Source organism: Hipposideros armiger, unplaced genomic scaffold (assembly GCF_001890085.2).
Source record: "Hipposideros armiger isolate ML-2016 unplaced genomic scaffold, ASM189008v1 scaffold_413, whole genome shotgun sequence".
Taxonomy (NCBI): domain Eukaryota; kingdom Metazoa; phylum Chordata; class Mammalia; order Chiroptera; family Hipposideridae; genus Hipposideros; species Hipposideros armiger.
In genome coordinates, this window is record NW_017731763.1 from 399,701 (window position 1) to 427,096 (window position 27,396).

General features: G+C 33.6%; 1 protein-coding gene across 16 annotated transcripts in view; it reads left to right on the plus strand.

The window, feature by feature from the left end:
• The window catches only part of FAM135A (family with sequence similarity 135 member A), a 102,554-nt gene that overhangs the window by 34,854 nt on the left and 40,304 nt on the right, over nucleotides 1–27,396 (plus strand). For 9 of the 16 annotated variants that reach the window (XM_019663984.1, XM_019663989.1, XM_019663995.1 and 6 more), the window contains 7 exons: nucleotides 11,249–11,388; nucleotides 11,487–11,557; nucleotides 13,306–13,479; nucleotides 16,648–16,774; nucleotides 17,484–17,637; nucleotides 21,725–21,802; nucleotides 25,232–25,281. In XM_019663984.1, coding sequence (XP_019519529.1) covers nucleotides 11,249–11,388; nucleotides 11,487–11,557; nucleotides 13,306–13,479; nucleotides 16,648–16,774; nucleotides 17,484–17,637; nucleotides 21,725–21,802; nucleotides 25,232–25,281 — 794 coding nt within the window. The remainder of the gene's footprint in view (nucleotides 1–11,248; nucleotides 11,389–11,486; nucleotides 11,558–13,305; nucleotides 13,480–16,647; nucleotides 16,775–17,483; nucleotides 17,638–21,724; nucleotides 21,803–25,231; nucleotides 25,282–27,396) is intronic. The other 7 variants (XM_019663987.1, XM_019663992.1, XM_019663998.1 and 4 more) reach the window with 1 other exon arrangement.

Here is a 27,396-nt window from a genome sequence, read left to right on the forward strand (position 1 = left end):
TGTTATTCAACATCTTAGCTGTAGAGGGCAGTGTCACTCGCCCTCATATGTGGGATCCAAACTGGGGCCCTCTGGCATCCCAAGCCAGTTCTTAACCATCGCACCACTAGGCCAGCCCAGTAATAAAGCTTTAAATATTTTGAAGTGCTACTAGAAGAACCATCTTTCTTCACTGTTAGTTGTCTTATTAAGCTTTGCCCAGCCACTAACTTTTCAGGGCCTTCCCTTGAGAGCCATTGAAATATGATAGTTGACAATTGTTACGAATTTTCATGATTTGACTCTGTACTACATATCTGAATGTGTTTCTCACTATTTTCCTGATGCATTTTATGGAACCACTTCCAGTTTCTCCAGTTTGATAGGTTCTAATTTACCTTATTATTTATGCATGTTCTCCCTTCCTCATTATCTTCTTTGTTAAGTCTTTGATAACTCCCATAGGTAGTTAGAAGGTTCCTCTGCTCTGTTGTCATAACACTTTCTATATACCTCTTTCAGCTCTTACCATCTTATAATTTTTTTCCTCAGAAATGGAATTCTAATACAATCAAATATCAAGAATAAGTAAAGTAGAATGTTTTTTAAAAATGAAGAATGTTTAAAGAAATATATAGGCAGAGACCATTCATATTATATCACTAATCCATTACTTTTTTTAGTAACTGAATAATCTCAACAACCTTGAATGAAAAATTCACCATAAAGTCAGTTTTTTCAATAAACTTTGCATAGATAGTGAAACTAGGGTCCATTTGGCATTACAAGCCTCTATTTTGCTTTCCCTATATTCAACAGCTTCTTTTTGTCACTGCCATTAATTGTCTGTTTACCTGGATTAGGAGATAATGATAATTACATTGTCATTTGCTTTGGCCTCCTGAAATAGGGAATTAAGAGATTATCACATTGTATTGCAATTATTTGCTTATATGTTTCTATTCAAATAGATTGTGAACTCTGAAAACAAGGGCAGTCAGTGTTCTTATTTATATTCATATCTTGTAGTTCCTGGTATTTTTAGAGGTTTAACAAATTATGGTTGAATGAATGCTCACTTGTTCACAAAATAAATAAGATACCAATGCTAGTTATTTATCCAAACCAAATGCAGAAAGATAATGATAGGAATAAAATATAAATTATTATGATTTAATGTAAGTATTTGTAGGCCTCTATCACAAGTCACTGAAGGTGTAGATCTGACATTTCGGTTAGCAGATAACTGAGAGGCAAAGTGAAAATAGAGTTATTTCATCAGGAAAATAGGGCACCAAATTAAGAAGTTAGATTAAAGCTCATTTGTTCAATAAATACTTGCTAAGTGCCTATTATGTGTAAGATATAGTGTTCACTCCTAAATTAAAGGAATAAAAAAGATGTACGTGTTTCCTAACCTCATGGATAGAAGTTATCATCTAGTAAATATTAAAAAGCAGAGAGGGTTTCAGATTCAAGACAATAAACTGAGTATACATGTAATGTTCAGGTCTTCTTGTTTCCAGTACTCTTTGGTAATGGCAATATAGAAGCACAAAAAGGAATAACAGAAAAATATTTCAATAAATTTTGAAGGACAGAAAACAGAAGTGGGAGCTGAACTACCTTTTGGAACACCTCCCAAGAATTTCAGACAGGTAGAGCACATGAAGAGAAGTGAGAGGTGGGCCTGAAAACAGGGATTAATTAAAGGGTTATGATTGGGTCCACTGTGATGGTTGAGCACCCAGGCCCAAGTGCCGAATGTCAGGAAGGTTAGTATTTACCTTGGACAAAAACCTCAGGCTTTTCTCTAAATAAATTGCCATGGAGTATTAATACTCCAGAGTAAAGCACTCATTCTTTTACTTTTTCTTTCTTTCTTTCTTTCGCTCTCTCTCTCTCTCTCTCTCTCTCTCTCTCTCTCTCTCTCTCTTTCTTTCTTTCTTTTTTTGTGGTAAAAAACACATAACATGAAATCTACCCTTTTAACAAATTTAAGTATACAGTACTGTGTGGTTAACCATATGCACATTGTTGTACAGTAGTTCACTAGAACTTTTTCACCTCCCATGACTGAAACCCTATACCACTGAATAGCAACTCCTCGTCCCCACCACCCCCCAGTCCCTGCAACCACCATTTTACTTTCTGTATCCATGAATTTAACTAATTTAGATAAATCTCATAGTATTTGTCAAATCACGCAGTATTTGTCTGGCTAATTTCACTTAGCATAAGTCCTCACAGTTCATCCATGTTGTAGTGTATGACTGAATTTCGTTCTTTTTTTAAAATTGAAAATATTCCATTGTATACCTCATTTTCTTTATCCATTCATCTATCAGTGGACATTTAGGTTTTTTCCATCTCTTGGCTACTGTGAGTAATGCTGCAATGAATGTGGGAGTTCACATATGTCTTTGAGATCCTGTTTTCAATTCTTTTGTGTAAATACCCAGAAATGGGATTGCTAGATCATAAGGTAGCTCTATTTTTAGTTTTTTTAGGAACCTCCAAACTGTTTTTCATAGCAGCTATACACCATTTTACATTCCCATCAACAATGTATTAATACATGGGTTCCATTTTCTCCACAAGTGCTGACCATGTACATAATAATATATGAAGTAAGAAATATATAAGACATGGACCTTGCCTTCAGGAAGCTTCTGTTCTTCCTCCTGAAATGCTATTTCTTTTCGTCTTCATGTGACTAACTCTTTTTCATGGTATTTCATCTCATCTGCTATATTATCAACAAAAGCTTTCCTGACCCACAGACGAGATTCACCCTCATATTTAAAAAAATGCCATAGCACTCTGACCTTCTCTGAAACACTCAGTGCAGATGTAATTTACAGAATTAGATCAGGGCAGGGAAGGTGGATTTTTTGTTTGGTTTGGTTTGGTCTGGTCTCATACTTAGCTTAGAACAATGTATGGCTCAGAGTAACTGTATAATTAATATTTAAAATTTTATTATGAAATGTATCATACTTTTTTTTTTAAGATTTTTATTGGGGAATTGCAGGGATGGGAACAGTGCTGGGGAATTGGGGGAAGGGGAACAGACAAGTTGCAGTCCTTTTGTTCTTCAGTCTAGTTGAGGAGGACGTTGCTTCACTGACCCAAGTTGGCACCATCATTGCGCTGTTCCCAGGTGAGGCAGATCAGTCTCTGGCTTCTGGACGGCCGCTCACTGCGGCTGCTGGCCGCTCACGCTGGCTGCTGGCTACATACGATAGCCCATGGCAACCCACTGCCACAGGGGCTGCAGCCTACGCCGTCGCCGGTGACTCACGGCAGCCCAGCTTCAGGTTGAGCTGTTGTTCAGCATCTTAGCTGTAGAGGGCAGTGTCACTGGCCCTCATATGTGGGATCTGAACCGGGGCCCTCTGGCATCCCAAGCCAGTTCTTAACCACCGTGCCACTCGGCCAGCCCTATCATACATTTTTTTGAAGATCACATAAAACATTATTTTGTTAAGTTAAACACCCAAATACCAAACCCTTCATTTAAGGGCTAGAACATTACTAGTACCGTAAAAAGCCTCCTGTATACCCCTCCTGACTTTTGTGTTGACTCTTTTGCTTTCTATAGTTTTATCACCCATGATTGTATCCCAAGGAGATATCTCATTGAGTTTGGAAAAACTGTAGCAAGCAAAAAGCCAGTTGTATAAGAAAGCTGCAGTATAACCACTATTAAAAGACGGCTCTCAAAAGAAAAGCTGAACAGAGTGTCTGGGCTATTGTATGCTTCTGTATACTTGGGGGATTTTAAGACCCCCTTTGGGGAAGTTAATGGACAAGGTCAGGAATGATTGTGTGAAACTTAGAGGTCAGCATATTCAGGGCTTCTGGCAAAGTTGTAATATGATGAAATATTGAATATCCAATATAGGCTCTTTTGCATCTAAACTTACCATTCAACTTTTCTTTCTTTACCTCTCAGGAATAGGTAGGTCAAAGCAGAAAACTTCTGTAAGGTGAAGAGACTGCCCTCATATAATCTAAGCAATAAGACAAACTTCATCAGTAGACCCTCAAACAAATCAAGTACTGAAAAGAGTCTGGCTAAGCTTTTAATCTGTCCTCAGGTTAAAAAATGTTACCATGGCAGCAAAAATCTTACAGATGGCAGACCTCAACATATCTATCTATTGAGGCGCACTAAGCCAATCTTCACTAGTCACCTTCTGTACCTAAGGCACTTAGGAATCTTCCTTCACAATCTTCCTAGGGATTCCCTTTGCCTCTCTTCTGCATTGGATGTCTTGTTTCCTAACTCCTAGTTTTCCTCTTTCTTGGTTTACTCTCTCATTTAGGTGGAGCCTATTCTCCAGTATCCTTTGAGAAAAGTGGCATAGGAAATAAATATTTTGAAACCTCCAATGTCTAAAAATGTTTTTATTCTGTTCTTACATATTTAAAAGTTTCCTAAGTATAGAATTCTAATTTGGAACTCTTTTTTTCCTTCAGAATTTTGAAAATATTGTTCCATTGTCTTTTTGTTTGCAGCATTGCTGTTGAGACTTCTAAAGCCATTCTGATTGCTAATCCTTTATATGTGACCCTTTTTCCCCTTTCAAGAATCTTGTATAATCTTCTCTTTGTTTTTAGTGTTCTGATGGCACATAGTGATGTACCTCAGGTCTCTGAGCATTCATTGGGCCCTTTTAATCTGGTTGGAAACTTATGTCCTTTAGTTCTGGGAAATTTTCTTATTTTGTTAATGATTTTCTCCCATTTTTTTTCTCTGTTCTTTCTGGAACTGTTATTTAAGTGGTGGATCATCTTTACTAGTTTTCTTAATTTTTAGTTATTTCCTTTCCATGTTTCTATTTTTCTTTTTGCTCTATTACTGAGTTATTTCTTCAACTTTAACTCCTTTTCATCTATTTCTTTCTCTACTTTCACTTCTCCCTCTCTCCATTCTCTCTGCTCTCCTTTTTCTCCCTCCCTTTCATCTCTTCTCTTTTTTTTTTTTTTAAAGATTTCTTTTTTTAAAAAGATTTTTATTGGAGAATTGGGGGAATGGGAACAGTGCTGGGGATTTGGGGGAGGGGAACAGACAAGTTGCTGTCGTTTTTTGTTCTTCAGTCTAGTTGTAGAGGACATTGCTTCACTGGCCCAAGTTGGCACCATCATTGCGTTCTTCCCGGGCGAGGCAGATCAGTCACCGGCTTCTGGACAGCCGCTCATTGTGGCTGCTGGCCGCTCACGCTGGCTGCTGGCTACACACGGTAGCCCATGGCAACCCACTGCCACAGGGGCGAATCACAGCAGCCCAGCTCCAGGTTGAGCTGTTGTTCAGCATCTTAGCTGTAGAGGGCAGTGTCACTGGCCCTCATTTGTGGGATCCGAACCGGGGCCCTCTGGCGTCCCAAGCCAGTTCTTAACCATCGCGCCTCTCGGCCGGCCCTCTTCTCTTTTTCTTACCTACAAGTTTGTTTGGTTTTTTTCTTCTTTTGGTCTCTTAACTTGCATGTTAGAAACTTTCATCAGATGTCTAATGGTCCTCAAGTATCTATACATGACAAAAAGGAGGGCTTATTGGAAATTCTAAGAGCATACATGGGACTTGTCTCTTTGAGCTTCACATTAGAATGACATTGGTGAGCCTTTTGCTAAGGAATCTTTGAGGTCAGTATCTGTAGAGCTTATCTGTTATAATAGATCTACATAATAGACCTATTACAGATTTTTTGGGTTGGTCAGATTCCTCATGTCAAGAACTGTGAAGAACCTGAGATTTTACCTTATGTATTGCTGAAAAAGATTCTCCATGTTTTCTCACATTTCTGTACATCTTGTGAACGAAGACACTGAAAGACTTCTGTTCTAGGCTTTTAAAGGATGTTTCTATAGCAAAGAGCTTTAGAAGATAAAGATAGTGTATCTAGAGGAAAAGATTGATTTGTTTACTGTTGAGTATAATAAAGGTAATGTCTCTCTCCAGTTCGAAGTTCAGACGGGTTTTCTTGTAACCCCTTATAAAAGATTGATATTTTCTAAACTTAAGAGTTACTAGACTGTGATCATCACGCCCCCCTCCACTGTATGGATAGCATCCACTTGGGCCTGCCTCCATGTCACTCCCGTGGGACTTCGGGGAGTAAGGACAAGGGGAACTGATGTACACATGAAGCTCCTGCTGCTTGTTAGGTTATAAGTAATAATGTCCTTTGTATCTGACCTGGGAGCCTCATGTCTTCTGCCAACATCCATGAAACTGTGATAGGCTACCTTGTTAGATTGTAGGTAGGGTAAAATCTTAGACTCTTTACAGTTCTTGAAATGTCAGAGAAGAGCCTTGCCTATTTCCTTCCTGGAGAATAAGAATCTAACTGCCAGCCTTCTAGTAGCCCAGCAGAGGAAGAGTTCTGCGAGTCTCTGCATTCAGTATTCAGTATGCCTGTGCTGATATACTCATGCTGTCAGTTTTGCCAGGTGACTTTCAGTTCAGAGGGCCTCTCTTTTATCCTTTCCAGGGAATAAACCTCTTGACCTCTACTGGAGTGAGGGAGGGCAGCTACTAATGGCATGTAGTAGGGGAAAGTACATAGGAATCTGTTCTGGTCTTTGTTGATAGGTTACCTTCTCAATTAAGCATTGCCTGACTTTCTGTTTAAAACTGCTACCTTTCTCACCCTCTGTTCTCTCTTTATTTTTTTTTCATAGCACTTATCACCTTCAAACATACTGTATCATTTACTTATTTATTATTTTTATTCTCTATTGCCCCTCCCATTAGGTCAGCTTCATGAGGTCAGGGATTTTTTTTTCCCCCTGTGTATCCCCAATACCTAGAAGTGCCTAGCATATAGTAGGTATTCAATAAGTGTTTGTTGATTGGATGAGTGAATGAATAACTAGGAGGAACTTGCACATCTTTTATCTGTTACTCCTGGTTTGAGAATAAAAGAAAAGTTTGTTACCTGTAAGACATTAGTACATCTTTTTTAAAGCTTTAAGTATTGATGTTAATTGAGAATATAGGTAACTTGCAGAGATGGTTAATGATTGTCATTCCAAAGCAATTTAGAATGACTTGTTTTGTATACAGTTTCTTAACCCATACTTGGATCCCTTTTAGGTCATTCCTAACAGCAGTGGTTTTTTTTTTTAATGTTTGAGCATTTCTAGCACTCTCATTCAATAACTATTGGATATACTTTGCTGGTAGAGTCAATGAGATTTGCTGAAGAGTTGGATGTAGGACATAGAAGACAGAAAAATTAATAAAGATCACAGGGCTCTAAGTGACAGAATTTAAACCCAGATGGTCTGGCTCCAGAATCTATTCTTAACCAGTATGCTGTGTTTCTTCGATAAGGAAAAAATTTAAAAAATGACTAAAAACAGGTTGTCCTTGAGGTAGGAGTAAAACCAGAAAAAAAATGTGATGTCCAGGAAGCCAAATGAAAGAAGTGTTTCTAGAATAAGAGGATCTGTAACTGTGTCAGATGCTGATTATAAAAAGCGAAGTAAGATAAGGTCTGAGAATTCGCCATTGCATTTATCGAAGAAGGAGTTATTAGTGGTCTTGATAAAAGCAGTTAAATGCACCAAGTCCAGTTAAAGTGTGAATTAATTATTGTTGTGTAAGAATTTACCCCCAAACTCAGTTTAAAACAAAAAACATTATCTTACAGTTTCTTTGGATCTGGAATCCAGAAGTCGTTCAGCTGCTTACCGCTGACTTAAGGTCTCTTAATAGGCTACAGTCTATTACTTCTGTTGTATTCCCTTAAATCATACCATTACTTCTGCTGTATTTACACAGATCAACCCTGGGACTTTGTGGGAGGAATTATACAAGGATGTGAATACCAGGAGGTGAGAATCATTGGGGACCATCTTGGAGACTGGCTATCAGAAAAGCCAGAGAGAGAATGAGAGGAGAAAAATTAGAGACATTAAATACTAAAGAATCTTTTGAGGAGTTTGCCAGAAAGGGGAGCAGAAAAATAGGGATTTTGTCCAAGTGAATCTGCAAATAGATAAGCATCAGTAAGGAACGAAGAGGCAACAGCCCTGACTGGAGAGAGCTGCTCCAGCACCATCCTCAGGGAAGAGCAACAGAGAAACTGACTATTTGAAGCAGCAGATTCAAATTTCGTATTATCTGGGTGCTTTAAAAAAATCTACTTTCCACTAAAGAAAATTTCTCCCCCTTCTCAGCTGTTCTCTGAAATACAGTTGAGTTTCTGATCTACTTGATTTCTCTCCATAGATAGATAGATATAGATATCAAAGATATCTAAATATACACACACACACACACACACACACACACACACACACACATACACATCTTAAACCTACAGAAAGGTTGTAAGTGTAGGACAAATAACTTTTTTCCCCTGAACCATTTAAGAATAACCATTTAAGGGTAATTTGCTAACATAATGCTCCATCATCCCCATATATTTCAGAATATATTTCCTCCAAACAAGAATATTCTACATAACCCCAATAAAATCATCAAAATCAAAAAAGTAACTGATACATTACCACCGTCTTATCCTCAGACACATTCAAGTTTTGCTAGTTGTCCCAATAAAGTCCATCATGGCAAAATGATCCAGTATGGAATCATGCATTGTCGTTAGGTATGTCTGTTTAGTCTCCTTTATTCTGGAACAGTTCCTCAGTCTTTCTTTGACTTTCATGACCCTGACACTTTTAAAGACTATAATCCTGTTAATTTGTAGAATGTCCTTCAGTTTGCATTGGTCTGAGATATCCTCATGTTTAGATTCAGGTTAGCACCTTGGACAGGAATATCTCAGAAGGTGATGCTATGTTCTTATTATATTCTATTAGGTGACATGATTTCTACAAGTCCCATTACTGATGATGTTAACTTAGATCATTTGATTAAGTCAGACTTCGCTGTCAAGTTACTCTTTTTCCCTTTTAATGAATAAGTATCCTTTTCTTCGTCAAACTACTGATTTGTTGTTCATTTATATCATTATGGATTTATAGATTGCTGTATTATTTAATGGATTTTAATCCATTGCTAGCATAATTTATTTTGATGCTCAGTTCATCCCACATATGATCGGGGTAGCCTCTCCAAGCTAACTTTTATGTCCTTTTGATGTGTCCCCTCATTATTTTAACACTTCCTTCCTTTCTGGTATGAAAGATGGCCCAGACTTTTCTTGTCCTATTTGTGTCCCATTTCTCCAAAGACTTGGTTCCTCTTTGGGGAGAATAGTGTTCAAAACCAGGATTTGGGACTGTGCTGCTCTTAGGCCCTTTGAATGGACAGAGCTAGTGAATAAATGTATGTATACACGTATATCTTTACACATGCATGTACAAATTTAGCATTTTTTTAGCATTCTATCTTTATCTAAATATATAGTGAAAACCATGAGTTCACATCAGTATTTCTAATTTTAACCTGGTACCATAAGTTTCATTCTATATTAGTATCTCCTTTCTGTATGTGTACATTCTTTCTCAGATAATAAGAAACCTGACTCTCATTATCCTTAATATATTTTCTTATTTAATCACTCCCTTATATGTGCCAGTCTCTTGTCACTGTTCCCTCTCCCCCGTGGGCTACTTGGGCTTCAGCACTTCATGCCAGGCCACTCCTGTATGTGGACACCTTCCTCACCCTGCTTAGACTTGCTAAGTCCTTGTGCCAGGAGTTCTTCTGAAAGGAGGTTTTCTTCACCTTACTTTGGCTCCATTAGAATGTGCCAGGCTGCCGCTGCCCACACTCCTCCTCTCTCCCATGTGGAAGTTTTTGTCATCTCTCTTGGATTCTTACAGTGCACCAGGCTGCCCCTCTGCAAGGACACTCTCCTCTTCTAGTTTGGGCTCTAGCCTTAGGTGCCTCTCCATGCAGTTGCCCTACTCACCCTGCTCAGGTTCTGATACTTCACTCCAGGCTGCCTTCCTCACCAGACACAGACTCAGATGTCAGACAATCACCCTCTGTGGACAGACCACCCTCCTATTGCAGTTGAACTCTGATATCCCACTCTAGGTTTCTGCCCTACAAAGATGATCACCTTGCTTTGTCTCTAGCTTAAACATCTCCGGTTTCTTTTTTGCATCACGTTATTTCTGGACGATAGAGTAAAAAAGCAGCAGATGGGCTGTTGGAATTACCTAACACAACCTGGAAGAAGAGCACACTTTACAAGTTCAGTACATAGTCCTCTACTAGACTTCTGTCACTTCAGACACCAGATGCAAGCTCAGGGCACAAACTAACCTAACTTCTGACCAGCTGGCTACATATGTGGGGTTCCTGTTACCCTCTCAGGTTCGATAACTTACTAGAACAACTCATAGAACTCAGGAAAGCACTCTACTTATCTTATAGTTTTATTATAGCAAAACGATAAAATAAGAGCCAGCCTAAAGAAGAAATGCATAGGGCAAGGTCTGGGAGGGTCACAGATTTGTGAAACTTTTGTTATTCTCCCTCTGTGGAGAACTCTCCCAGAAAATCGATATTGACAACATAGAGAGTATTGCAAATCAGAGCAGCTCACACAAGTTTCATTGTCTAGAGTTTTTATTAGTGTTTTATTACACAGACATGATTGATTGAATCATCACCCACATGGCTCAATCTCTAGCCCCCTTCCCTTTCCTGGAGGTTGGGCTTATATCTTGTGGCTCAAAGCCTCAACTCTCTAATCACATGGTTGGTGTTACTGATGTGGTTAACTCCTATCCTGAGCCATCTTCTAAGCATAAACTATCTAGGAGCCTACCTTGATTCACCTTATTAACATAAACTGTCAGGGCCCACCATGAAAAACAGTCCTGTGACTAGGAAATTCCAAGGACTTAAAGGCCATGTCCCAGTAATCTGAGACAAAAGCCAGCTAGATTCTTTATTCATAGGATTTAGAAGTTATTTCCTAGCAACCAGGACAAAGGCCAACCAAATTCTTTACTATGCAAGCTATGGAAAACTAAATTGCTTTCTTCGGTGATATACATATCAAATTTTTTTACTCTTAAAATATCTACCTGGATATTTCCTTATTTACTTTCTCAGATTATGATAAATTGTATAACAATTTAATAATGGTTATAATGTTCTTACCTATTAATTTATCATAGAAATGAATAAATTTCAGAAATGTTCTAATACTGCTATATAAAATGATAATGACATTGGAGTAATATAATCAAACTTATAGTGTTTTAAAGTAAAAGTTTTAATTGTATTATATTTTGCCTTTTACCTGTCAATTATATATCTTATTTGTTTTAGGTATGACGTTAGCCTTTCCAGCTTCAGTTCATGATTCTCTGATTTGTAGTAAAACATTTCAAATTCTATATAAAAATGAGGAGGTTGTTTTAAACGATGTTATGATCTTCAAAGTTAAAATGTTGTTGGATGAAAAAAAGGTAAACATCTCTTCATATATATTTAGATAAATATTTTTGTAAAGCCTCAACTTGCTATAAATATTCAAAAAGTATCTCGTATTGTAATTTCTCTTCAGATTGAAGAAACCCTTGAGGAAATGAGTTTTCTGTTATCGTTGGATCTACACTTCACAGATGGAGATTATTCGTAAGTAGGCTAATCAATTAAAAATCCTTAGTTACTCATGACTGTTATCCATTAATATTAGATTCCTCATTTTCTTCTTAAAATCCAGACTGCCCGCTTCTTGTTTATTTTTTAACTACTTGTATTTGCAGAGCGAGTGTCATGAGAGTGGTTAAACCTGCTGTTTTGTGCCCATGCTGAGTCCATGAGCTCCAGGTAGCAAAATCAGACAAGTTGAAGAAATACGAAACAATCTCCTAGACTCTAGAAATTGCACTGTTGATATAGTACCACAGCCATGAGACATTTAAATATAACTGAGCTCTCTTCTACTTTACCACCGGCTAATATTTTGGTGGCATAAGTGATGCCTTCTTTAGGTGGGATTTTTTTTTTTTTTATATTGAGAGAGTTATAAAGACTAATGACTCTTACACTTATCAGTTGTTTCTAGTTCATTAATTTCTAGAGCTCTTGAGGAACTTACTCATATAGCTGGACATGCAGTCATGCATTTTACGGACAAACTGCTTATATTCATTTAAGACAAGAATCAGATCCATTTAACAATTTCATTTTTGAAGGTTTTTTTTTATTTCAAATGTACACTTCTAGAAAATTGTGTATAAATTAAAACTGCATGTAGGATAAATGACTAAGTAGTCACATTACTGAAAGTGTTGTGATGTTCTCTTTGCTATCATAGAGGAATAAGAATTTTTTTACATGGTAGCTACTGCTCCTCTGTAATACTTGTTTATTATAAAGACTTCCTTAAGGGATTCTTTTTTTAAACCAAGTCAGAATTCTATAAGTGGTGTAAACTGAAATTAGTATTGGGTTGTCAGAAAAGTCATGATGTATTTTTTCATCATGACTTTTCTGACAACCCAATAGTTTATTAATGGTAAATAGCTATAATGTGTGTATGTGTGGGTTAAAATATATATACTAGGGTTGCCAAAAAAATGTATACAAGTGGACACTTTGGTCAGCGTTGCTCAAGCAGCAGTTAGCTGTAATCAGAAGTGTCTGGACGCTGATAGTAACCTTTTGAGCACCTCTTGTAATTGCAGAAATCAAATGTGACTTGTGTTCATCTTTTGTTATCAGCATATATTATTACAATTTTAATACAGTTTTCCTTTCTTAAAATGTGTATACATTTTTTTGGCACCGTGTGTGTGTGCGTGCGTGTGTGTGCATGTGTGTGTATAATGGATATGGTTTTATGGATATAATTTTCATGGAATTGTGTTAAATATTTTACATGTGTAAATCTAATGACAGACTAAATATAATAAAATATCTACTGATGGTTTGCTTATTTTTAAGAAGCATTTAATAACAATTTTGTACAGTAAAAATAATTTTAAATATCTTAGGATGTATTTAAATCATATTTCACACAGTATACTGCAACAGTATAATAAACAGTATTTCCTATGGGAAAAAAATTAATATAAGATGAGATTAATTATCCAAAAAGACTCATTTTATGGGGACATCAGTGAAAAAACTAATCTATCAGTCCATGTCTTGGACTGATAGAAATGTATAGGTAGGTTCTATACTGATAGAAATGTATAGGTTCTAACTTACTAGATTTCATATTGCTGTCTAATGCAAATGTGATGCTTTAATAATTACCCTTATCAGTTTTTAAAAAGTTAAATAACTAAATGTTTGAATAGTTTAAACTACTGTCTGAAAATATTGGCCTTTACGAAATAGTCTGTACTTATATGCAAATATGTTGCTTTTTATAGGGCAGATGATTTGAACGCCTTACAACTAATAAGTAGCCGAACACTGAAGCTGCACTTTAGCCTCCATAGAGGCCTTCATCATCATGCTAATGTTATGTTTGATTATTTCCACCTTTCTGTTGTGTCTGTTACAGTCCATGCATCTTTGGTTGCACTACACCAGCCGCTAATAAGGTAAATTTAACCAGTACCCTGGTCCTTATTAATGTAAAGTCTTTTGTTTTTATAGTGAAAACACACAATTTGATAAAGATAACTAAGAAATTTCTAAATTTATAATTATTTAATAAAATACTTTTATTTTTTACTAAAATATTAAATTAAGAAAGTTGAAGATCAATGAGAACATTAGATCGATAACTTTTTTATTAAGAAATATGGGGCGATTATTGTTAAATAAACTGACCAAGAAAAATACTGCAATCTGGAAATAACCACAGCATTGTTTAGTCTGTAACTGTGTTTTTAATGTAATGCTCTACTGTAATTATTCATCCTCTGGAAAGTATATTTTTCTTAGTTTTTGGTTTTTCTCTTCTCTGGATGGACTAATTTTATTTTCTTAAATCTGTACTATACAGTGATTCTTGTTTTCTAAGCCACTAACCAACTTTATGGATCTTTACTAAACCTTTTTAAATTATATCATGTGTCATTTTAGCTTAAAAGTGCATAAAATTCTGGATCATAATAAAGGCATTGGGAAATTATTTTTGCCTACTTCCATGTGGAGACAGATTGTTTTTCATTTATGTTAGAATACAATTCAAGTTCTTCAGTTTTTACAATAAAACATCATCCTTGTGGTATGGGCAATACTTGGACACTTTAAAATCAGTAAATTATATGAAAAGACTCTAAATTGATTTAATTTCTGAACTGTCTATAATTTCTGACAGAAATCTGATTCCGACAACTGATATTAGGGAGGATGCTTAAGGGTTATGATGTTAAACTAATTTGTCAGAAAACTAAGTAGGTAATTTTGTAGAATTACTCTCAGAATTTATAGAAGACCAAAACAATTTAACATATTGTCCACAAATAAGAGCTTTCTGTAGCTTATCTTCACATTGTTTTTAAAACGGTAAGTGAGGACCTCTTCCATTGTGTTGCCCCGTTCTTTTAGAGCACAGGGCCAGGAAGAAATCTGTTTGATGACTTGCTTTGCCTTCCTTATTCTCTAGTAAGATCTAATTCTCTAGTAAGTAGTTGTTTTGCCATCTTCGTCTTATCTCTTAGGCCTTTGAGAGCTTGTTCTCAGTTGTATAACTTCTGTAAATAGGAAAGCGCTTCTATTATTATATATAATTTTATCATAAACCTCAAAAAGATTTTAGATGTTGATTAAGTTAATATGTAATAATAACATGATCACTGAATGAAACTTCTCTGAAAAGAAAGTGTTTGTTTTTTTTTAATATAACTTTCAAATAAGTAGTATACAGTATTTTATATGAATTACATGTTAGGTTGTAATGCTAAAAATTTGTTTATAAAATACATTCTTGTAGTTTTTTGAATCTCTTATTTTTGTAATTTAAATAAGAATCCCTAACTAAACTATTCCAACCATTTTTCTTTATAACTCTGGCTTAGTTTCTCTTGTGAAAAATGTACAAACAATTCATAGAGGCTAGCTCAGGTTATTAATGTTGCTTTTTCAGGCCCTAAATAGAGTAGTGATATTCACATCACTAACCCTAGTGAGTTAAATGTGTGCTTCCTCTTACAATGCAGCACTTTTTGCCACAGACTAGTAGGAGAATGGGACAGCTCATCTCCTAGCGACTGTTTGCTGGAAGGAGAAGACATTTTTGGCTCAGAATCAGAAGCCACGAGGATAAACTGTTGGCTCTGGTTAGTGACTGGAAAAGAAAATGAGGTGCTTGCAACAGCTGAGGTTCTATTCTTTACCTAGCTGCCACGGGCCCTGATATCCCCTCTTGCTGCTAGAACTTTGCCCTGAAAGAAACAACAACTTTCCCTGCCTTTCTTTGCCTATAAATGAGAGGTTGGAGAAGGGGAGCAAGGACAGGGTAAGGGAAAGCTTTTTGCTGGTGGCGTGCTGGTAGAGGGGTCGTGTTAAGGGTAACATTCCTCACTATTCATGCTTCGATAAGTTTTTCCCTAAGTTTTATTATAGGTAGATTTTTTTTTTTTATCCTCTGAACAAAATGAAAAAAAAATTTAATTTACAATATTATCTTTTTAAATGTTATTTTTATGTAAATCAATTTCTGTGATCAGCCATAGATGTTAAATCAGTTATATAAAGTGAGTGACGTTAGGATTTCCTTCTTTGCTTGTTTTTTACATAATCAGTTTTCTCATATTTGAATTCTTTTAAGAGCCGCTTTTATGATTTAATTCTGAAAAACACATCGTAGCAAGTGGAATTTACCATTGACTTGCAACTCCCTTTGCTGGGGTATAGGTATTTTATTTTTGCAAAGGCTACTCTCTGCTTATGGCAAAATTGATTTACTTTCCTGTCTTTTTCCTTTTGCCAAACTGCCAAACAGTCCAAATGCTTTGGCCTACTTATAATTAACTAGTACTTTAGAAAATAAAATTATGTATGATTTTTAAACTTTCAGACAGAATAGGCTTCTTATTCTATAGAATTTATGGTATATTAAATGTAATGTTAATGCTAACAATACTAGTTCACATAATATGTGACTGAGATGGTACCTTGTAGCACTTACAAAGATTATCTTAACAGAGTTCATAGCCAGCCTTTTAGTGAAGAGAAAGGAAATGTCTTGTTTTTGAGAAATAGAGGCAACAAGTAAATTTAGTAATTTTTCTTTTTCTACATTTATGTGGGTGCTCCTTATTTCTGTAAGTAGCATCCATGTATGAATGTTAACTTTATAAAGTTGGTAACCAGTTCTGACAGATTAGTATTTGCAAATTAAAGCTAGACTCTCATAGGAGCATTTGATATCTTGCTCCCCTGCATATGTCATCAGTTTGGCTCAAATTAACTCTTACAAAAATTCTCAGAACCAAAAACCAAAAACTTGGATGCTTATTTGTCACATAGCTACTCTGGATCCCATCCTGTTTTGTCTTTAAATCCTTTGACACTCCCTGAAACCCAATTATAGAGAAGTAATCTCAAGCATCTAGTCTTAGGTTTTAAATATTCATTATGTCATTGCATAATAATTCAAATTATTAAAAGAAAAATTACTTTAAGAATACTTTAGAAATCATAACCTTGCAAAAACCCTTGCTGTTTATTCTACTTCTATAAGATTTTCTCTTGGAAACAAACATGTATCATTCAAATAGACCATTGTGACAATAATAACGTAATACTTATTCCTCCAGCTTTCCTCGCCCTGTGAAGACGACTTGGTTAAACAGAAATGCACCAGCACAAAACAGAGATTCTGTGATTCCTACTCTTGAAAGTGTGGTCTTTGGTGTTAACTACACAAAACAGTTATCACCAGACGTAAGAACTAATATGTTTATAAACCCTTTCTTCCCTCTTACTTCAAGTGAAATGTTTTTTTTAACTGTTTAATCTGTGAATGTGATGTTCTTTTTATTAATGTTTTGAGCTCAACTTCTTACAGATGTAATTAAATATGATCTGAACAAATTGGATGTTTCCAGTTGTTTATTATGAAAACTTAACTTGATACTTAGATTTTACCAAATTTAGTGGATAGAAATCTTTGACAGTGAGTGTCTTTTTTTAACTTGTTACTGGCACCTCTTGCTCCCTTAATGGAACTGGTAGAATCATTCCAAAGGAGCCTGCCTGTATAGAACACTTGCCAGAGTTGAGACCCAACTTGTAATAAATAATACAAGTATAGCCATTACACCCCTAAAAGGAGAGGGGACTTATACTGTAAAAGCAGAGTGTCCCTCAGTCCAAATGCCATATGAATCTCAAATTTTCAAAAATCAAAATTTAATCTGCTTGTTTTAAAATTCCACTGTAACTGAAATTACTAGAGTTGCATTTAATCTGTTTAAATTATTTGTATAAACAAGAGCAACCCTTAAAATATTGCTGAATTTTTTAAATGGTTTAAGATAACTGTAATTAGTAAATGCTGAGTGTTTTTTCCTGTATTTCTCTAACTTTAAGTGTAATATTTTTAAATTTTTGGTTACTAACACTCTGTATTCCCAATCCATTCTTTGTTTAGGGTTGCAGCTTCATTATTGCAGACTCCTTCCTACATCATGCCTACCATTTTCATTATACACTTTGTGCCACTTTGCTGCTAGCCTTCAAGGGATTGCACAGCTACTTCATTACGGTAACAGAAGAGATTCCCTCTTGTCAGAAACTAGAACTGGGTATGTTCAAAGTAGCCAGACTTATCCTATAATTCAAACCATTCTCTTCATTCTCACATTGCCAGTTATCTATCAGCTTTGCCATAGTTTTTCTATGCTAAGTCTATAATGTTTATGTGCTTCACTTTTACTTCTCTATCAATTCCATCTTTTCCAACCCTTGATAATTACTTTCTACAATTACAATTTTTTATGATATTGAGAAATAACTTCTTGATGCTAAGTTTGAAATAAGTCTTCTAATAGATTTTTTTAAAAAGCATATGTGTATATACTACTCTTCAAATATAACCAGAAAGCATACTAGGAAAAAAATGTATTTATCTACAGAATCATAGCAAGATAAATTAAATCCATACTTTCAAATATTTAATCATCTAAGCAGAGTGTAGGTACTTGGGGCATTTTTATATACATTTGGTTTTAAGTGATCTCAGATCTTATTTCTTTTATTTCCCTTGAGAGAATAACAACATTACTCAGTTTTAACATTTTGAAAATTATTTAAAACATTAAAAAAAGTATTCTTCAGTTTTAGTCCAACAGTAATATTTGCGTATATATTTAATAGATAATAAAATATCATATTGCCTTGATTGTGTACACCATTGGTAGTTTGTAAAATGCTTTTACATATAATTTCACAAAAGATAAATTATTAGGATTAGTAAAAATACATTTTTATTTAGACTTTTAATGATAGTTTTTTATAAGCTTTTATTTTTAAAATATCAGCTAATAGCTCATCATGAAAGCACATTTTCATTATCTCTTCAGAATAAATTTTTTTATTATATATTTGAATAAATCAAGAATTACTTTGTAAATTTTACTTAAATTATGCAGTGTTTTTGTTTATTTCTTTGTTCCTCAGGGATTGCAGTCTTTTAACAATATTGATGCACTCAAAATAGTCACTGTTATTGAAAGTAATTCTTGGGTTTGAGACTAGCCTATTTTTATAATTGCCTATTTTGGGATACAAAAGAATTTTAAGAAAGTATAATGATTTGTACCTCACTTAAATTCTGCTGTAAGTGCTGGATATTGTGCCGCTGCCTATCTGCAGCTACTCCAGTAGACTTGATTAATTCCCTTATTCAGTCAGTTCAGTTCACCCTTTGTTGACTTGACTAGAAACAGGTATCACTTGACTGTTTAGAATGCTTGATGCAAAAATCTCAATGTATACACAGATACACAGACATAGGAAAATATGTCCTTTTTTGCTCATGTATTCTTCAAGACAAAAAATGGTAGCGTGGAACCCTTTTGATTACTATTCTCTGAAAAATTATTTTCGTTGCTATTTCATGTACTTAGAATCCTTGTAGTTCCCTTAGGAAAATCCTCTCCGAGACTACTGCCTCAAATTGAAACTTTTAAAAATCTTTTTTTTTTTTTAAATGAAAGAATTGTTTGTAGAATAGAACTAATTTAGGCTATCACTTATCCTCTATTAATGGAAAAATTATGCTCCATATATTTTTTTAATTGGGTTCCTTGAAACTCAAACACACTTTCTTAGGAGAATTATGTTATAAATCCTAAACTGTTTAATTTAGGTTTAATGACCAGACCACAAAACTATTAAACCACACTGTTAATGAAGGACAATACCGTGTGCCTGAAAAGTAGTGTTATAAAAAGTAGTGGTGTTAAACTTAGAAGCCATGTGTAAATGGCATTTCTACAAGAAAATTTGTTAATAGTTTCAATATTGAAACCTGTAGTAGAATTCATGGAGGTATTACCTTGTAGTGCTTAAGAGTGCATGTTTGGAACCATTTCTGTCACTTACTAGAGACTATATACAAAGCAGATTCCATTCAAAAGGTGGGGAGATTGAAGGGAACCAGACGTGGTGCATGAGTCAGGCAGGAAAGATGAGGACATCCAAAAGGCAGAGAGTGTAAAGGAGCTCTAGGAGTAACACTTCTTTTTCCTTTCTTTTTCAATTACAGTTGACATTAAATGTTATTTTATATTCATTTCAGGTGTACAGCATAATAGACAATTATATAATTTACAAAGTGATTTGCCCCCCCAATCCTGCTTAGTACCCACCTGGCACTATATAAAGTTATTAACATATTATTGACTATATTCCTTGTGCTGTACTTTACATTCTCATGACTATTTTTTAACTACCAATTTGTACTTCTTAATCCCTTCACCTTTTTCACCCAGTCTTCCAACCCTCTCCCATCTGGCAACCATCAGTTTGTTCTTTGTATCCAGGAGTAAGACTTCTTAATGGTGTAATTCCCTTGGGCTTTTTATGAGCACCTGATTTGTCAGGTACTGAGCTAGATGCTGAGGAAAGAATAGGGTCTCTGTCTTTAAAGAGCTTTGACTTCTCCCCTTCCCTTAATAAGTATTTGTTTAGCATTGGGGTGAACGAGACAAACTCATCCAGCTAAACTGGGCTTCTTATGATTTGAGGTAGAGAGTCGTTTATGAGATGGGCCTATAAATGCCTGTGTAAGGAAGATGTCTATCAGCATATAATTTTCAAATAGGTTTATATTTGCATGAAAAAACACATGAACCACATTTTGACTTAAAAAAAATTTTGTCTAAAAGAAAGTAATGTTTAACCAAAACATGCATCTCTTTTCAAAGGCAAAGATTTATTTCACACAGCTTAAACAGTATTAGCAGTATATTGCTGCTTTATTAATCTAACTTCAGCATGATAATTCATGTATTTATAAGATTTTTAATTTTCTCTCAGGTAAGGATTGCTTTTTTTCATATATATTACTTTGGGCTTACAGATGTAATGTAGAAAATATAATTACAATAGCCCTTATTTTTAATTTCAGGAATCAGTTACTAAATGAATGTCAACTTTATTCCAAATTATTTGCTTAATATATTTTATCAGAAAATAAAATTCTAAAGCAAACCTAGACTTTAATTTTAATAAGTAAATAATAGCGATAGAATAAAATTATTAGTACCTTATATATAGATAGTATTTACTCAAAATGTATTTGTTGAGTGAATGAATGAATAAAACAGCACAATACAGTTTTTGTTGTTACTTGAAAAGTATGTAGGCATCAACACATAGGTTATAGCAGTTTCCCAGGGATTTTGAAAGTTAAGACTCATCTTCAGTAAATATTTATTGGTAATACTTTGTGTTATTCTTAAACTTTTTATTACTATTTGTATTTTCTTTTCTATTTATTGTGAATTTTAGTTTACTCTTGAATGCATCTTGTAGGAGAACCTTTAAACATGCTATTAGCGATTCAAAATAAAACTACTGCATATTCTGAACTATTAACATTGTTTATTTTTATCCTAGCAAAATTAAATTGTGTGGGCACTAGACACTATTTCTATAAAACACTTGACTAAACATCATTATATTCATCAGTTTTAATAAGTGGACTTAAAGTAGTTCTTGATTAGAGGATGTATTGTATTTCCTTCTATTTAACATGTTTCCTGAGTTTTCAAATAAGTATATATTTAAAAGTTTTAAACTCCACCATGCTTTGAAAAATACATCTAAACTCTAGTCCCTTTTTTAAAATAATACTTTGAATTCCTTTCTGCTTTTGCCTTTTTCTTTTCTCCTAGATGAATGATGTACATTTTCTTTTTTTTTTTTTTTTTTTGGTGACATGTAGTTATATACTAGTTTGGTGCAAGGAGCTCTTACTGAAAATGGGAGTCACAAGTTCTGGAATCTAGGATTTGGCAAGTGTTTTTAACCTTTCTGGGCCCCAGTATCTACACTTGTAAAAGCAGGGTTTGACTGAACTGATCTCTGAGAACCCTGCCAACTCTAAAATTCTGAGTCTAAGCAATTAACCAATAAAATATAGATTATGAAATGTTGAGTGGTGCATACATTTAAATAGAAAAGAAAACTAATATAAACTTGAATGTACATCATTTGTAATTCTAATAAGCTAATTAACTAACTGAAAAATTCTGCTTTAGTGTTCTAATCCTATTCCACTATCAGATCAATGCTAATTCTATTAATAACAACTTGGAAAATTCTAGTAAATTTTGTTGTAAAAGGAGTGTAGTAACTAGTGCTGTGTGCAATCCTTATAACTAGCCAAGGCCAACATGCAGGTCCTTTATGAGCGCCTTCTCAGAAGAAAACAGCCACGAACCCAGAAAGACACCAGCCTAGGTATGTTTACAAATAGGTTAAGTAAATAATCCCTTTTAATTAGTATGAAATTTTGCTGGAAATTAGTGTCAAATTTCATCAGTATGTATTTATGAATATAGTATGTTTCTACCACCTCTATTTAAGAGCTTACTTTTAGAATCAATTTGGTTTGTTGATAAACTTTGGAATTTCTTAATATGTAATATTGAAGTTTCGTTTTAAAACTAGGAATGGTAAATGCAAAGATTTCTTTAGCTTTTTTCATATTCTTTTTAGAGTTCCTACAAAAAGCACTTTTTGGAAACTATGTTTATTGCCAGAACTTGTTGGTTTAATGATACTGCCTTAAATTTGTTCAAAGTCAGTTTATGTTTGAGTAGGGCTAATAATAATGAAATGTAGTTTAAAAAATGAAGCTGATTTCATGCATTACAGAAATAAAAAAATATATATATCTTTAGTATCTGGTTTTGTTTTTTGTGTCAGTTTTAATTTATTTTTTATTGATCGAAATTTAAAAATCAAAGTAATATCAAATCACCCATATCCAGATATGTTAGATATTTTAAAGGAAATACTTTAATCTCATATTTTATTGACATATTTCACTGTGTATTTTAGACTTTTGCTCTTGAATAGCAGTAGAACTTTACTGTCTTCCATAAATATATTAAGTTTTTACTTTGCGTTCAATAGACCATCAGTTACATTTTTTAAAAGTTATGAAAAGCTATAGAAATAAAAAATAAAACAAAATCCCTATGTTTCTTAGTTTTCAGGAGTACGAACAAAAGGAAATTAAGGAGCCAAAATCTTTTTCAACATTTCTCAGATTAAAACTAGCTTAGAAATATTTAAGTTGGGTCAGTTTTCACTAAAACTTAAGAGAAACTGATTTTCTTATCAGGAAGAAAAAAAATGTTGAAGATTTATTGCGGACATTATTTTGGAGTATAATTTATATATTATATAAAGTAACTGTAAAATTAAAGAATTCATCGTATGATATTTTGGTCATTTTTGACATGTGTTAGTGTTCTTTTTAGCAAAAATAAAAATTACTCATTTAAACTGTTGCATCGTCGGCCTATCAATTTACATATGAGCATTCTAAATAATTTTATAGAATGCGGCTTGTTAGGCCTAGAATAAAGAAGGGCTCAGTTTTTGGTTGGGTAAGAAAAGACTTGATTCAAAACTAAAGCATAATGAAGTTTAATTAAATAATACATCTATTGAGATATTTTTTATTCTTAATAGCTACCATTGTATTGGCATTTTCTGAGCTATGTTATAAATATCTGCTGAATTAGTGAATGGATGGATGGATTTAGAAAATAAATTTAAGATACATTTACCATTTGACCTAGCAACCCCACTTTTGTTAACCTATATCATAGAAATAAGAGTACTAGTACGTAAAGATATATGTACAGACATGTTTATTGCAGCATTGTTCTTAGTGGCAAAACACTGAAAAGATAAATGCCTGTCATTCGGCAAAGAGTGGAATATGAAAGAAATTATGAGGCATTCACATCAAGGAGTATTATGCAGCCATTTAAAAAAATGCTTTAAGGCTATATACCAAATTTCCATGGAATACTGCTGAGAGAATAGAGCAAATTGCAGAAAGGATATAAAATACAATCCCGTTTTTGTAAAACAGTGACTGCAAAACTTATATATGTATACGTATGTATATTTGAAAAATATGGAAGGATATGTTCTAGACTGTAACCTTGGATTATCGGTAGGCACTAAAAAAAAGAATTTATGTAAGATAATGATCACATTTATACATTTCTATAAAATTGTATAGATATACACATATGTTATTTTAAAAGGAAAAATTAATTAAAATAGAATTTTAAGTTCAGGTAAAATTTATAAATGATTTTGAAATCATTTCAACTCAAAGACTTTGAAGTTAAGTTTTGCTTTTAAACATTCTTTAAGATTTTGTTTACATTGAAGTAGTTCTCACTAGCCATAATGAAATGTACTAGTTTATGCATTTAGGATCTTGTATGTAAAGATTAGAAAAATGTATCAAAACTCAAAACTTTAAAGTTTATTTTCATTTTTTTAAAATTCATAGGTAGGATATGTAACTAGTAACTTTACTGATTTTCTTCTATTATAGGAAAAGATCATGGGTAATGTGAAAACAGATATTGGCATATGAAAGTTATGATTTTAATAAAGGGTCTGCTGCTGATATTTTTAATTTTGGTAAACTTAATATTTGAAGGCATTGATTTATTGGACATGAAATTATTTGTGAAATCTTAGCAGATTTCTTTAGTTATCAATGTGTTGACCAATTTGTGATCTATTTCTTGGTACATATTAATATCTAAATGCAATATTATTTAGTGTCCTACTGGTTTTAGTTACCAATAGAGTATCTGTTGTTCACATCATATTTGGTTGTATTTACCACATAATTGTAACTGCTTATTAAATTTAAATATTTACCATTCTTTTTATCAAGTCGTAAACATTCAGCTTACTTTATGAGATAGTAAGCTGAATGAGTGAATTCACAGAATGTATGAGAATTTGTGTAAGAATGATCAATTAAATGCTCTTTCAGCAACAAAAGAGTGATTACAACTATGCTGTTAATAGTTCTTTTAGGAGAACTCAATTTGGTTTGATTTCTGAGTAAAAGTTAAGTATATCTAAACATGATACTTCAGACCTTAGGGAAATTCCTTTCCTGAAAAAAATAACCAATTTTTCAATTCTGTTGGTTTCTATATCCCCTTATAAATATTATCATTTAATTGTAAATTAATCTGTATATCCCTTTATAGATGGTTATAGCATACATTAAATAAATCAGATTGTGTAGAAAATTTTTGCCTTAGTTTTAGACTATCTTATAGAAAACTGAATATTAAACTAAATTAGAAACTTTTTATTGAAAATAATTTTGTCATTCATTTTCATTATATATCCTATACTCCAGGTATGTTTTAAATATGTTTTATTTATAAAAATTATTTTGCTTGAATTTTTTAGGAATAACTTTTGTAAAAAGGCATGTACACATGTAACACAAAATACTAAGCTTTACTGGAATTTACAATATATGAAATGCAATAAAACATAATTATATGTTTTGTCTTTCCTTGATGCAGTTGTGCAAGTTACTTTAGGTGTATAGTCAATCTTTCCTTGACCGTGTTAGCCTCTTATGGGAACTGAAACACTCTATTTAATAATCAGAGCATAGAATTTAATGATTATCACGTTACCTACATGATTAATGTTTTTATGAAAATATATTATATTGAAATTTAATTCAGTGAATATAGTCCAGATATTTCTCAACCTTTTGTTTTTTAAAAGGTAATTTAATTTATTTATATAATTTCAAAAATAGTTTTCAGATCTAACATTGAAATTTTTTCTCTAATTACTCTTTAATTCTTTCAGAGGAAATGGATGTAGAAGCTCGGCTTACTGAACTATGTGAAGAAGTCAAGGTACTTGAATTTTTAAAATTCATATTATCAAGTTATTTGAGTGAATTCTGTTTCCTATTCTAAATATTTTATCTAAGAAAACTTAATTGATTGTCCTTCCAAAATGCAAAGATAAAATTGTTAATCATGGTAGAACCACAGCTTAGTTGATCAAAAGACATTTGACTTGAGCATGAAGTTCCAGTATCTTTAAAATGTATATGGACCGGCCGAGTGGCAAGTTGGTTAAGAACTGGCTTGGGATGCCAGAGGGGCCCAGTTGGATCCCACATAAGAGGGCCAGTGACAGCTAAGATGCCGAACAACAGCTCAACCTGGAGCTGGGCTGCCGTGGGTCACCAGCGACGGCATAGGCTGCAGTCCCCTGCTGCAGTGGGCTGCCGTAAGCTACCATGTAGCCGGCAGCCAGTGTGAGCGGCCAGCAGCTGCTGTGAGCGGCTGTCCAGAGGCCGGTGACTGATCTGCCTTGCCTGGGAACAGCGCAATGATGGTACCAGTTTGGGCCAGTGAAGCAACATCCTCCACAACTAGACTGAAGAACAAAAGGACAGCAACTTGTCTGTTCCCCTTCCCCCGATTCCCTAGCGCTATTCCCCTCCCCAATTCCCCAATAAAAAACCTTTAAAAAAAAAAAGAAAGATTTAAAAAAAATTATATTATTTGGCATATGAGTGAAATAGCAATGACAACTGGTGAAAAGTGTGCTTTTTCTTCTATTCGTTTACTCAATTCCTGTACACATTTTTAAAGAATCACTTAAATATTTTTGTAAAATTATATTGCTTAGAAATGAAATTTTATTTTATTTAACAAATCAAACTGTTGTACAACCTTAAACATGATGCTTTCAACAAATGGTTTGATGATGTAGGAATATGCCCATATTGTGATAGTGAAATTGGCATAAAACCAAAATTCTAACCTTTTCTCTATGTAACTGAAAAAAATTGTAGACTGTACACTAAAATGAACTTTATTTTCTTCTTTTTTTGCGTTCCCCTTTTTCCAAGTCTGTTAAAGTAAGCACTATTTTATAATCAAGATCGGTGAATGCTATGAAAAAGTATATATTTCATATAAAACAAGATAATGAATGGTATTTCAAAAATTATGATTTAATGTAAGATCTTATTCCTACATGTATACATATAAAAGATCTCAAACTTACTTCTAATTTCCTTTTTAACAAAAAGAATTTAATTATTTAAATTTTAAGACTTATTGTAAAGAGTTATGTAACCTAGAGGAGTAATTTATTTATTCTTGAAGGGGTGCTTTCCCAGTAATGAAAATACTAACGTCCTCTTTTAGAACCATGGTGCTGTGATCCTGGGAAATAAAATTAGTAATTACAAGGTATCTAGATAGACTTGCTCTCAGGAAAAGAAAAAAAAAAAAGAGTTGTGTACTTTATTCAGTCTATGGTAAGGCCAGGAGAATTATTTCTATTTGTGTGTAGATTATACTAGGTAGTGTTGCTGGCCTTATACAGTGTTATTTATTGTCAAATGTTTATCTAAGTCTTTTTTTCTAAACTTCCTTTAAACCATTCTTGGAACAATACTTTAGGTTTCAGATTATTTTATAGTATATTTTAATTTTAATATTATAGTATAATTTAATTTTAATTAAAAGTATAGTATATTTTAAATTATATTTTAATTATAGTATATTTTAAATATATATAGTATATTTTAATTTAATTTAATTTTCTATAGTATTCTTAAAAGACAAATGTAAAACTTGTTAGCTTCATTTCTAATACGTTTATAAACCATTCCCTGGGGCAAAACACATGCAGCTTTATTATATGTTGATGAATCAAAATTCACATGTTCACCCTGTTAGCTTCCATTTTAGAATTCTGGAATTTGTCAATGTTTTCTGAGTTTGTCCATAAATTCTGGGAGCTTTTTCCTTATCTGAAGCCTGTAATTCTTTAACCATTCATTCATTCAGTAAATATTTATTGAGTGACTGCTACGTACCAGTTACCAGAGTCACAAAAGTGAATAAAACAGTATCCCTTCTCTTATTACTAATTTTGCTGAATTTTTGTTTAATGTGTTCTCTGAGTTAAGGTAGATATATGGAAGTTGAGTTTGGGTTAGTGAA